General features: G+C 40.0%; 1 protein-coding gene across 5 annotated transcripts in view; it reads right to left on the bottom strand.

Moving 5' to 3' along the window:
- Nucleotides 1–12,329, bottom strand: part of gigyf1a (GRB10 interacting GYF protein 1a) — a 150,901-nt gene that overhangs the window by 107,112 nt on the left and 31,460 nt on the right. For all 5 annotated transcript variants that reach the window (XM_051925119.1, XM_051925122.1, XM_051925120.1 and 2 more), the window contains exon 4: nt 22–151. In XM_051925119.1, coding sequence (XP_051781079.1) covers nt 22–151 — 130 coding nt within the window. The remainder of the gene's footprint in view (nt 1–21; nt 152–12,329) is intronic.

The following is a 12,329-nucleotide window of genomic DNA, read 5'->3' as shown; positions in this document are numbered from 1 at the left end:
AAAACAAAGTTTATTTCTTACCTTATTTTCTTTTACATAAAGTGCTAACATTTCCTCTCTCCCATAGCGATACTCCGCTAGCTTGTACTTTGGCATTGCAGGAGAGGGAGGTGGGGACGTAACGCTCCCTCCACTGGAGAGTGCACGGAGCCTACAGAAAGACAAAGAAGGGGAGAAGCAATAATGAAATCCATACAAAAAAAGGTGGAACACCACACACGGTCTGAAATTATGTGCCAATGGTTAATGGCTACACCATTATCAGTAACCTTGTAGTTTAATTAATTCTGATGGGTGTGAATCATTTTTACTTTCAACCCACCAGGCATTAAAAATACAAGTCTGCTGACCCAACTGCTTCTTTCAAACCCCCTTTTAAAAAGTTTTTTCTTCCTAATGTTACATGCATCTGTTTTAACTGCATTATCTGTTCATAACTTTGTAACAGCATATATATCGAAGGGTGTTTATGGTGAATATTTATGGTGAAACTTAAATTCAGTTTTATTTAGTTCAGTCCTAGGTCATTCCAAGCAATGTACAACTATACACAGCCTTACAGTCTAATGCATTACCCAAGTAGTGAAGTATTTGAACAGTTCTAAATCACATAAGCTTGGGCATTTATCATCAACTAGCTGAAATATACAGTGTTGCCCGGGAGGAAAATAAAGTGTTCTTTTTTTTTTTTTTTTTAATTGTTTGAGAAAAATAATTTAAAAAAACCCACAACTTTAAAAATAAATTAACAAACAATGAAGACTCACTAATGTGCTTGTCTTGCGGTCTTGTATGTATGTTATCATCCAGTTGGCGCTCGGAACCAGCCAACTCTATTTAATTTCAAAAGCAACAGGCGGGTGGGTGGTGCTCAAACAAAGAATGCTGGCAGTCACCTCCAGTACGCCCTCTGGTGGTCGGTCCGAGTGTCAACTGGATGATAACGTGCATACAAGATCGCAAGATCACCCTCCCACCGGTTAGGGTTGATTTCACCCTACAGTATTTTTCAGTCGACCAATGAGAAACATGTGTACCAAGATTCATGAAAATCGCTCCAGCTGCTCGGAAGTGATGCTGGAATATACTGTACATACACACATTTTATATATATATTCTTATACCGCAACACCGGTTTAAAATTGCCTAAATGTGGCGCAGCGGGAAACTGTTCAAGTGGGGACCTTTTTCACTGCTACACCGCTAAACACAGATTTGTTGCACTAGGGCTCTTTTTCACTGCTACACCACCAAATAGGTAGCATTTCGAAACTGAAGCCAACGATAAAGTTGAACATGATGAACAGAAGAACTTTTGCCGAAAAAAAAGAGTCACTTCCGTCGCCTGGAGATACTTTAGTTTTAAAAGGTCAGATGTGTAAATACTGTTTCTATACTACTGGATAATACTGCAAGCCAAGTTGTACTTGTTTTATTTGATTTCAATACAGTGTAATGTACCTGGGTACTGTGTAATAGTATGGCGACATGTTCACTTTATTTTCGACATTTCCACTTTAATCTTGACACTTATGACGAGAATAAAGTCGACATGTTGACTTTATTCTCGTAATTTGTCATTAAAGTAGAACATCGTAAAATGAATATTTAATTTACTAGATTTTCTCAAACCCCGTCATAAGTTATATAGCACATTAAATGCTTTCTATTAAGTGATTCTTAAACTGACTTCTTCTTGCACTAAGAGGAGGTGCCGGCAGCGATCGCCGCACAGAATACATTCACTTCATGATCTTCCTGCTCTCTGAACATTTAGAATGCTAAGATAAATACTTAATATAATTTTCATGGTGAAATGCATTAAAGCATGCATTAATCATATGGGGGCACGGCGGCATGCCTGCCTTGCATTTGCATGTTTTTCTGGTGGGTTTACTCGGCGTGCTTCAGTTTCCTTTCAAAGTCATGTAGGATGTATACATACATACATATACATATATATATATATATATATATATATATATATATATATATATATATATATATATATATATATATAAAGAGAGAGAGAGAGAGAGAGAGAGCTTTTGTCACAACTATTCAGCATGCAAATCATGATTTAAGGAAAAAACAATTCTAAAGAGCTACCAGACCAAAAAAAAAAAACCAGCCACTGATATCCATCACATTGTAAATGTTAAATCTAACTGTTTAATCTAGCAAGTGTTTTCATATCCTTCACATCAATGGTACCAAACGCCAAAGTGGACAAAGACTAGCAGAAAAATCATTGGAGGCGACACACTAATTGCCAACTGATGATACACCAAAGTTAAATGTAAGCAATGGGTGTTTTTTCACTTTTACAATCTCTCACAAAGCCAAAGTACTTTACATGCCACCAACATTGCATGGTTAACATTGCTTAAATGGGATAACATCAAGTCATGGGGTGTTGAAGCTCTGTCAAGTTATCCAGCGCTTGCTAAGTATACTAACAGGAAAACATAAGCTTGGAAAGGGGTTTCCAGTTTAATGTACATTAAATTTGGAACAAAGTACATATAGGTCAAACATTATCAATAAAAAACAGTAGTAGTACAAAAGTGTTTTCCATTATTTTTAATGATCATGTAACCATTACTAATGATTTGTCTAGTGCCTCAGTAGGCAAACAAGGTTTAAATTAGTCTTTTAGGCCAGGGGTGTGGAAATCAAATTTTTTTCTACTTGTCCACGGACAAGTAAACTTAGAAAATCTGCCAGTCCGCCAGTTAAATTCACTTGCCCATAAACAAATAACAAAAGTGAAAAATAGTTTATTTTTTCTGATTTCTTTTAGTGATACCAAAACTGCCTTCCATTTTAAAACTGAAAAAAGTTCTTTCTGGGAGTAGTATTTTGCCACCTTGCTCTAGAACGTAATATAAAAGATTCCCTTATCATTTTAACTCACTAATAAACAATGCCTTCATTATAGCTACACTAGTTCTGTTTCACATATTACAGTTACATAACAGAACAGTGTCCTGATTCATTTTCTGCCATGTTCTTCAGCTTTTGTCTTGCAACATCTTCTCCCCCAAGACTCTTTACCATCTCAGACAGCATGGGCTGAATGCTGTTCATTTCTGCTTCAGCTGAACTGCATGGTTCCTGGACTGATGGTCCTGAAGAAGTGGATGCTGATGACTTTTCAGGTTTTTTTTAATGAGTGATGTGCCTGTTGCCAGATGACAGCCAGAATTCCACAGCTGGTAGTGGGTCAAACTCTTGTAAAGGTTTACCATCAACAACAATGCGCATCTGGTTTTGAAGGTTTTCCTGAGTCAGGCAGGTTCTTAGAGAACTCTTTACTAAATTTATATTGGAGAATAATGTCTCACAAGAAGCTGTGGAAGGAGAAACTGTAAGAAACAGTGAGATCAACACACTAACATTCTTCAGAGACTCTTCCTTCCTCTGCAGAACTGAGGCATAGACAGCAAGTGGATGGTACTGCCGTTGCATTGATATCTGCACTTTAAGTGCTTGCCATTCAGATGGTGCATGTTTAACTTTCTCATCAGTCAACAAATCACTATACTGCTGACACAAGTTCTTGATTTCATCCATCCATCCATTTTCCAACCCGCTGAATCAGAACACAGGGTCATGGGGGTCTGCTGGAGCCAATCCCAGCCAACACAGGGCGCAAGGCAGGGAACCAATCCCGAGCAGGGCACCAACCCACCACAGGACACACACACACAAACACCCACACACCAAGCACACACTAGGGCCAATTTAGAATTGCCAAATCGACCTAACCTGCATGTCTTTGGACTGTGGGAGGAAACCCATGCAGACACGGGGAGAACATGCAAACTCCACGCAGGGAGGACCCGGGAAGCGAACCCGGGTCTCCTTACTGCGAGGCAGCAGCGCTACCACTGCGCCACCGTGCCACCTTCTTGATTTCATAGTTTCCATAAGTGCTCAGTTCAGACAGAGTGTGTGGCCACATTCTGAAATCAAACACCCTCATATCTGACACAGGAGGCTTATCAAGGTCAGAGAATCTGGTAAGTATATACTGAACCATGCTTTCCAGGAGATCATGAACATCTGTCTTCACAAAAATCTCTGAAACCACCAGACAGCTTTAACTATCCATCAAATGTACTAGACTCCTTGTCAAACAGGTTATAAAACCTTTCTCCTGGCTCCTTTGTCATGGCATACAATCTGGTGTACAAGGTGTCAATGGCCTCCTTAACTTCAAATATCAGCAAGTCTTTGCTCTGGAAAAGAGTTGAGGTGGCTGTAATAGCATAAAGTACATCCATCATCAGATATAGATACTTAATAAATTTTACTTGCTTGAGGTCATGTAGGATGGCTTTAGCCTGCCCCAGTTCATCTGCCTTGTTTGATGTGGAAAGTATCTGTTCCATGTGGGTAACAGTTATATGTAAATCCTGGCTAACAGCTTTCAGTGCTCTGGACTTTGATGATACCCATCTGATGGCTTTTATTTCAGAATGCATAAGCAAGGTTTCATTCAAAATTGATGCAAGATTTTGCAGCTCACTTCGTCTCTTTGGTGAAAAAGAATAAAACTTGCAGATGCGCTTAATGGTGTCTTCAAACTTTTTTAGATAACCTACGTCTTTTACAGCATCAAGTACACCTAACTCCAGTTTATGTGCCACACAGTGTGTAACAAGAACTTTGAAAAGTATATGCACATAGAATATATTGTGATATATACCATAACTGTGATAATTTTTAATTATATACGGGTATACATTTTTGGTCATACCACCCACCTCTAGATGCACCCTTGAAATAATTGAACATCCTCATTAATCATGCTCATCTTACTGCCAATTGCACAAGCATACACACTTGTTCTGCAAATAAAGTGAGTAGATGTCATTTGTAAAAGATTTCAAACTTCACGCTGTTAAATCGTCTTCCACAACCCATTACAGTCCATCGTCTGATGATCAGAGCCTCCTCAAATAAATACAGTGGAACCCTGGTTTGCGAGTAACTTGGTTTACGAGTGTTTTGCAAGACGAGCAAAAATTTTTAATAAATTTTGACTTGATAAACGAGCGAGGTCTTGCAGCACGAGTAGTATGTATACTCTTTGTCTGCTGATCGTCTTGTGATCACAACTGAGGCTGATGGTGGTTCTCTCTCTCGCTGCGGGATTGTGGGCAATCATCTCCTATTCTATGTCTGAGTCGGCGTGCCTCACTCATAGTAAAACATCTGTACGAGCGTATACTGTTTACTACAGCATTAGCATTGTGACTGCGTGTGTGTGCGCGCGCTTGTGTGTGTGTGTGTGCCATGACGTGCAAGTCCCCGTCTTGCACACTAAAACACAAAGCGGAGTCTCAGTACTTTAGCAACAGCAGCTTTATTCAGCTTGAAACAGACACAGCAGTCAGGCAGGGCCCTGCACATTTATAATGTTCGACGGCAGGCGCTTATAGCATGTCCGCGATCTTTTCGGATTCGCTTTTACGGCGAACTGCTACAGCGCTGGGAGACTGTGATTGCTTTGGGATGTTCTTCCGCGTGTCGTCCCGTTGGGTGGCATCCCACAAGAGTTTAGAAACTCACTCACACCAGCCATGATTCTTTTCAAAGGTAAAGTGCAGGTTAATTTGTTTTATGTATTTTTACTTTATATTTTGTATTAATAATTTTTATATGAATAGTTTTGGGTTGTGGAACAAATCATCTGAGTTTCCATTATTTCTTATTGGGAAATTCACTTTGATATACGAGTGCTTTGGACTACGAGCACGTTTCCGGAACGAATTATGCTCGCAAACCGAGGTTCCACTGTACTTTACTCATCAATAACTGAAATTTTGAACTTTACATTTGTTCCAGAAATCTAGTATTTTCTCAGTTTTGTCTACACTTATCTGGAAAGACAGTAAGTTCCAAGGTTTAAGTTATGTTTCAACAAGTTTTAGACTTGCATAAGGTTTTATGCAAGTATTATGTGGAGGACTTCTTTAAATGTTGGATGCTGCACAATTTTGCCAAATACCAGATAGAGAGAGAATGCAACTACACTATGTAAAAATCAATACCCTAAGTTCTTGTCCATAAGCCGCGGCTTATCTAAGGAAAAAAGTTGTGAAAATGAAAAAATAGAATATCGGCTTATACATAAGTCCGGCTTATACAGTAATCCCTCCTCCATCGCGGGGGTTGCGTTCCAGAGCCACCCGCGAAATAAGAAAATCTGCGAAGTAGAAACCATATGTTTATATGGTTATTTTTATATTGTCATGCTTGGGTCACAGATTTGCGCAGAAACACAGGAGGTTGTAGAGAGACAGGAACGTTATTCAAACACTGCAAACAAACATTTGTCTCTTTTTCAAAAGTTTAAACTGTGCTCCATGACAAGACAGAAATGACAGTTCCGTCTCACAATTAAAAGAATGCAAACATATCTTCCTCTTCAAAGGAGTGCCTGTCAGGAGCACAGAATGTCACATAGAGAAAACAATCTGTAGCAAACAAATCAATGGTGCTGTTTGGCTTTTAAGTATGCGAAGCACTGCGGCACAAAGCTGTTGAAGGCGGCAGCTCACACCCCCTCCGTCAGGAGCAGGGAGAGAGAGAGAGAGAGAGAGAGAGAGAGAGATTGTTTTTCAGTCAAAAATCAATACGTGCCCTTCGAGCTTTTAAGTATGCGAAGCACTGTGCAGCATGTCGTTTCAGGAAGCAGCTGCAGAAAATATAGCAACGTGAAGATAATCTTTCAGCATTTTTAGACGAGCGTCCGTATCGTCTAGGTGTGCGAACAGCCCCCCTGCTCACACCCCCTACGTCAGGATCAGAGAAAGTCGGCGCAACAGAGAGACAGAAAAGTTAGTTGGGTAGCTTCTCAGCCATCTGCCAATAGCGTCCCTTGTATGAAATCAACTGGGCAAACCAACTGAGGAAGCATGTACCAGAAATTAAAAGACCCATTGTCCGCAGAAATCCGCGAACCAGCAAAAAATCCGCGATATATATTTAAATATGCTTACATATAAAATCACAATTTAAATGACCACTTCGCGCGCGTGTTGACTCGGCGACGCCCAGAGCAGAAAGAACGCCCTCCGGCCGCTCCAACCGCGCCATGCAGGGAGTGAGAGAGACGCCAATATCTCACACTCTCTCCCCTCTTAAAGAAATTAAATGGGTGCGAGTGAGACCACTGACCTCCCTCCCTTCTATTAGTTATAGGTTATAGTACGTTCGGCTTATCCATGAGTCCGGCTTATCGATGATAAGATTTTATTTTAAAAATTCGTATGATTTTTGGTCTCCGGCTTATACACGAGTCCGGCTTATAGACAAGAACCTAGGGTACTATAAAAACTGTAATCCACCCAGGAGGTTGCATTTTTTTTCTTGGATCCTTGCAAAAAATGCATAAGTGAAAAATGGGACTGAAGACTTAAAAATATGAATATTTAGCTTTTGATGACTTAAAAACATTTTCTTGCTATAAAGATTTATGTAAGTTGTACTACTTGCTGATTTTAAATAAAGTATTAAAATTGAACTGTTAATTGTCCATCATACTCTCTTTTCAGGAGTTAAAGCAAGAAAACTTTCCAAGTCTGAAACTATACACCAGTGGTTAAAACAAATAGTTACAATAACTAACATGAAAATGAATTTCTCCCAAGAAAAAAAAAATAAGTTAAGTCAGTCAGTCAGTAAATAAATCTATTATATAAAAAAAAAATCTTCGGTCTAGACGTGATCATCTCAGAGAGACACTTCGACGTCACACGAGACTAGACATTACAACCTTAGGAAGCAAGACCCATGAGACGGTGAATTTTGCACGTCACACCCTACTTACAAAAAATTTAAAACTAGTTCCCGGACATCTAACCTCGCAGTTGTTGGAATGCTTCTGGCAGACACACTTCATGTGCTCCCAAGTTCTTAAAAATGTGACATGCTCTAGATGGCACATGAACGACCAAGCAAAGAAGAAAGAGCAGCGTGTTGAAAAGAGACAAAAGCGTTGGAGAGAAAAGAAGGCAAAAAAAGGATGAACAAGAGAACTATAATCATCTATGTGCAAATTCAGAAAATAAGGAAAGTAATAAATCAGCCCAGTTTGGTCAGAAATAAAAGACTTCATAATGATGTTCAAAAACATTGGCGTGATACATATGCCGAGCAGGTTAGAGATTATGAAAGCAGTGGAAATCGAAAGGCTTAAAAAAAAAAAAAGTTGGAGCATTGCACATACACATGCAGAGCAAGTTAAAAATATGAAAGTAGGAAAATTCACATTAGCAAAAACAAACGGAAATTATTACTCTGTGAAATAACAGAACAGCAAAAAGAGATATAATATATGGACATAGGGAAGTATGTAGAGATTGCAAGGCTTTAAAGTTTAAATCGGAGACTTGTAGATCGGCTAATTCCTGTTGCCATCAGGGAAAAGTAGTGTTACCTCCCAATGAAGAGGCGTATCCCCTCAAAACGTAGATTTACACGATTCAGGACCATATGCTAATCTGTGGTCCGGTGACAATTAAAGCTATTTTAAATGATCGACGCGCAGCGAAACATGCAGATCACGCAACACAGTACAAGCAGCAGCTGGCTTAAAGCGCACCCCCTGGGGAGGGGGAATAACTCAATCACTACAGCTTTATTATTGGCAAATATCAAGAAATTAAAAAATGAATGAAAATGAAAATAATCTCTTTAAATTGTATATTCAGTTAACCAAACCCGGGGGGTGGTGAGCAAAGTGAGCAAGGAGTTAGTTAGTAAATAAATAAATATTGAGAGAGCGCGAGAGAGAAAGCAAAAAAATTTAAAGGAACACTTTTTAATCAGAATATAGCATCAAGTCAATGAAACTTCTGGGATATTGATCTGGTCAGTTAAGTAACAGAGGTGGTTGTTAATCAGCTTCAGCTGCTTTGGTGTTAATGAAATTAAAAGGTGCATTTGAGGGGCAAAAATGAAACGACCCCCAAAACAGGAATGGTTTAACAGGTCAGAAACAAACTTCGTGAGGGTTGCCTGAGGGTCCAAAGTTCTCTAGTGGACCCTGTGCTTACTGCCTGGCACCATGGAGCTCGATTGGCATTTTGCCACAGAATACCAGAATTGGCAGGTCCACCACTGGCACCCTTGTGCTTTTCACAGATGAGAGCAGGTTCACCCGGAGCACGTGACGACATAAAAGGGTCTGGAGAAGCCGTGGAGAATGTTATGATGCCTGTAACATTGTTCAGCATGACCGGTTTGGTGGTGGGTCAATGATGGTCTGGGAAGGCATATCTATGGAGGGAGGCACAGACCTCTACAGGCTAGACAATGGCACCTTAATGGCCATTCAGTATTGGGATGAAATCCTTGGACCCACTGTCAGACCCTATGTTGGTGCAGTGGGTCCTGGGTTCGTCCTGGTGCATGACAATGTCTGGCCTCATGTAGCAAGAGTATGCAGGCAGTTCCTGGAGGATGAAGGAATTGATACCATTGACTTGCCCCCATATGCTCGCCTGACCTAAACCCAATAGAACACGTCTGGGACATTATGTTTAGGTCCATCCGACGACGCCAAGTTGCACCTCAGACTGTCTAGGAGCTCAGTGATACCCTGGTCCAGATTTGGGAGGAGATCCCCTAGGACAGTGGTCCCCAACCATTTTGCCAGCAAGGACCACTTTATTAGATGCAAATTTTTCCACGGACCGGTTTAGTTTTATACACAATTTACATAACATTTCTATTATTATTAAAGTTATTAAGCAGTTCGCATACGTTTGCAATCTGAGATTTTTCTTCTTTTTTTGCATATAACAAAGACATATGCTTTACATTTGCCAATCCAATAGATTGCACATCACAAACATTAACACTGCAATCTTTTTTTCGTGTCTGCCGTATAGGAGGGTGACAATGAGTTAAATTCCAATGGATGTTTTTCAAATGTAGACAAGCAATAAGCAAAAGGAATCAATGAAAACCACAGACAACAAAAACAGCAAAAAAAAAAAAAAAAAAACAGTACGAGGAAAGTTCGAAGAAAGAGATTTTTTTTACAATGTTTCTGTTTGGGGATCGTTGTGCAAACATGCACAACTGAGCTGCGACCACAGATCTAACTGCTCTGTGGATGATTCGTTCAAGCATTTCAAGCTCACTTCATTGTAATGAAAGCATCTGTTGAATGTACTTCGTAGTAACGTGATTTCTATAGACTCGTGTCATATGGGGAAACTGTCGGGACCATAAAAATACTTTGTTGTAATAGTCTCTCACCTCGGTCTCACTCCTCTCTGCACCGCTGCAAAGCCCCGCCCGCCAAGCGTTCTGAAAAGTCTGAGTGAGTTGCCGTTGCTGGCAGTTCTCTCGCGGCCCGGCTGTCAGACGGCTGCGGACCGGTAGTGGGCCGCGGACCGGGGGTTGGGGACCGCTGCCCTAGGACACCATGTGTGTCATCTCATTAGGAGCACGCCCCAATGTTGTCAGGCAGGGGGTGCCATACAAACTACCGAGTACGATTCTGAGTTGCTGCAATGACATTTCGGCAAAATGGACTAGCCTGCTACATTATTTTATCACTTTGTTTTTTGGGGCTTCTTTGAATTCAGACCTCTGTAGTTTGATAATTTTCATTTCCATCAAACGATGTGGCATCCTTTCGTTCCAAAAACATTACCCAGTCCATATCAGTACAGATATCCAGGATGATTTTTTTCCCCAATTCAGATCCGATGTGTTTTCAAAGTGTTCCTTTAATTTTTTTGAGCAGTTTACATGATTTTATATATATATATATATATATATATATATATATATATATATATATATAAATAAATAAATAAATAAAGACAGATATCTATATCTATCTTTATTTATCTATCTATCTAGTCTTATTATATATATATATATATATATATATATATATATAAATAATAATAAAAGGCAAAGCCCTCACTGACTCACTCACTCACTGACTGACTGACTCACTCATCACTAATTCTCCAACTTCCCGTGTAGGTGGAAGGCTGAAATTTGGCAGGCTCATTCCTTACAGCTTACTTACAAAAGTTAGGCAGGTTTCATTTCGAAATTCTAAGCGTAATGGTCATAACTGGAACATATTTTTTGTCCATACACTGTAATGGAGGAGGCGGAGTCACGTATCGCGTCATCACGCCTCCTACGTAATCACGTGAACTAAAAACAAGGAAGACATTTACAGCACGAGTCACACGCGGGAACGAAGGTAAATGACGTTAATTTTTGACTGTCTTTTAATACTGTGTAAGCATACATATTAACACATGTGCAATTAAACGTGTGCATTTACGGGGTGATTTCTCAGGCTTAAAAGCTCACCTTTAATCAAACGCGGGAAGAAAGGTAACTGACGTTGTTCACCGTCTTTTAATACTGTGTAACCATACATATTAACACATGTCCAATTAAACGTGTGCATTTACGGGGTGATTTCTCAGGCTTAAAAGCTCGCCTTTTACTAAAAAGGTAAATGCAAAACTATTTTCAATCAGTTTATTGAAACGCTCCCGTTAAGGATTGCAATAACATATTCGCGAGATAAAAGAACGAAGTAGGGGGAAATGGAGGAACAGCCGCAAACAGCGAAGAGCAAAAAATTAATTAAACAATTGAGAACGGAGCGAGTTAAGCATACAAGCATGTTCATAAGGGAAACAAAGCACGGTGTAAAACGTAAGTTTAAATTAAGTTTATAGAAACGCTCCCGCTGCGGATTGCAATAACATATTCGCGAGATAAAAGTTTAATGAGAAGACACGAGGTATAAACGAACCACACGCCGTGGCGCAACGTTAGGGGCAACAGTTTCAACCATTCTATGATCTGCTTCTCGCAACTGAAAGATGGCACATGGCGGATGTTAGCCGACTTGCTGACCGCAACGTTAGGGGCTTCAACTATGGCGCTGACGCCACATCTCAGTGCCAACACTTTGCAGACTCTACTTAAAAGACACGCCCTCCTCACTGGACAGTTAAAAACACCAATCAAACTAACCATGACATCAAGTATTACCCAATCAAAAGTAGGAAAGGAGGCATCTTCATAAAATGCGTGTGGGATGATTTGCATGAGACGCTGCTTTAAAAAAAAAAGGATAAAAAAAATACGGGATAAATCCCGTCCAGTATTGATTCAAAACGGGACGCGCAATTTCATTCTCAAACGCGGCACGATTCCGTATTTTAAAGGACGGGTGGCAACCCTACAGTGCCAGGTAACCACCCATACAATCAGATTGTGATTCAGACTAGGAATGCAATGAATGTAATTACCCTGATCTA

Source organism: Erpetoichthys calabaricus, chromosome 3 (assembly GCF_900747795.2).
Source record: "Erpetoichthys calabaricus chromosome 3, fErpCal1.3, whole genome shotgun sequence".
Taxonomy (NCBI): Eukaryota; Metazoa; Chordata; class Cladistia; order Polypteriformes; family Polypteridae; genus Erpetoichthys; species Erpetoichthys calabaricus.
This window is presented reverse-complemented; position numbering and strand designations above follow the sequence as displayed.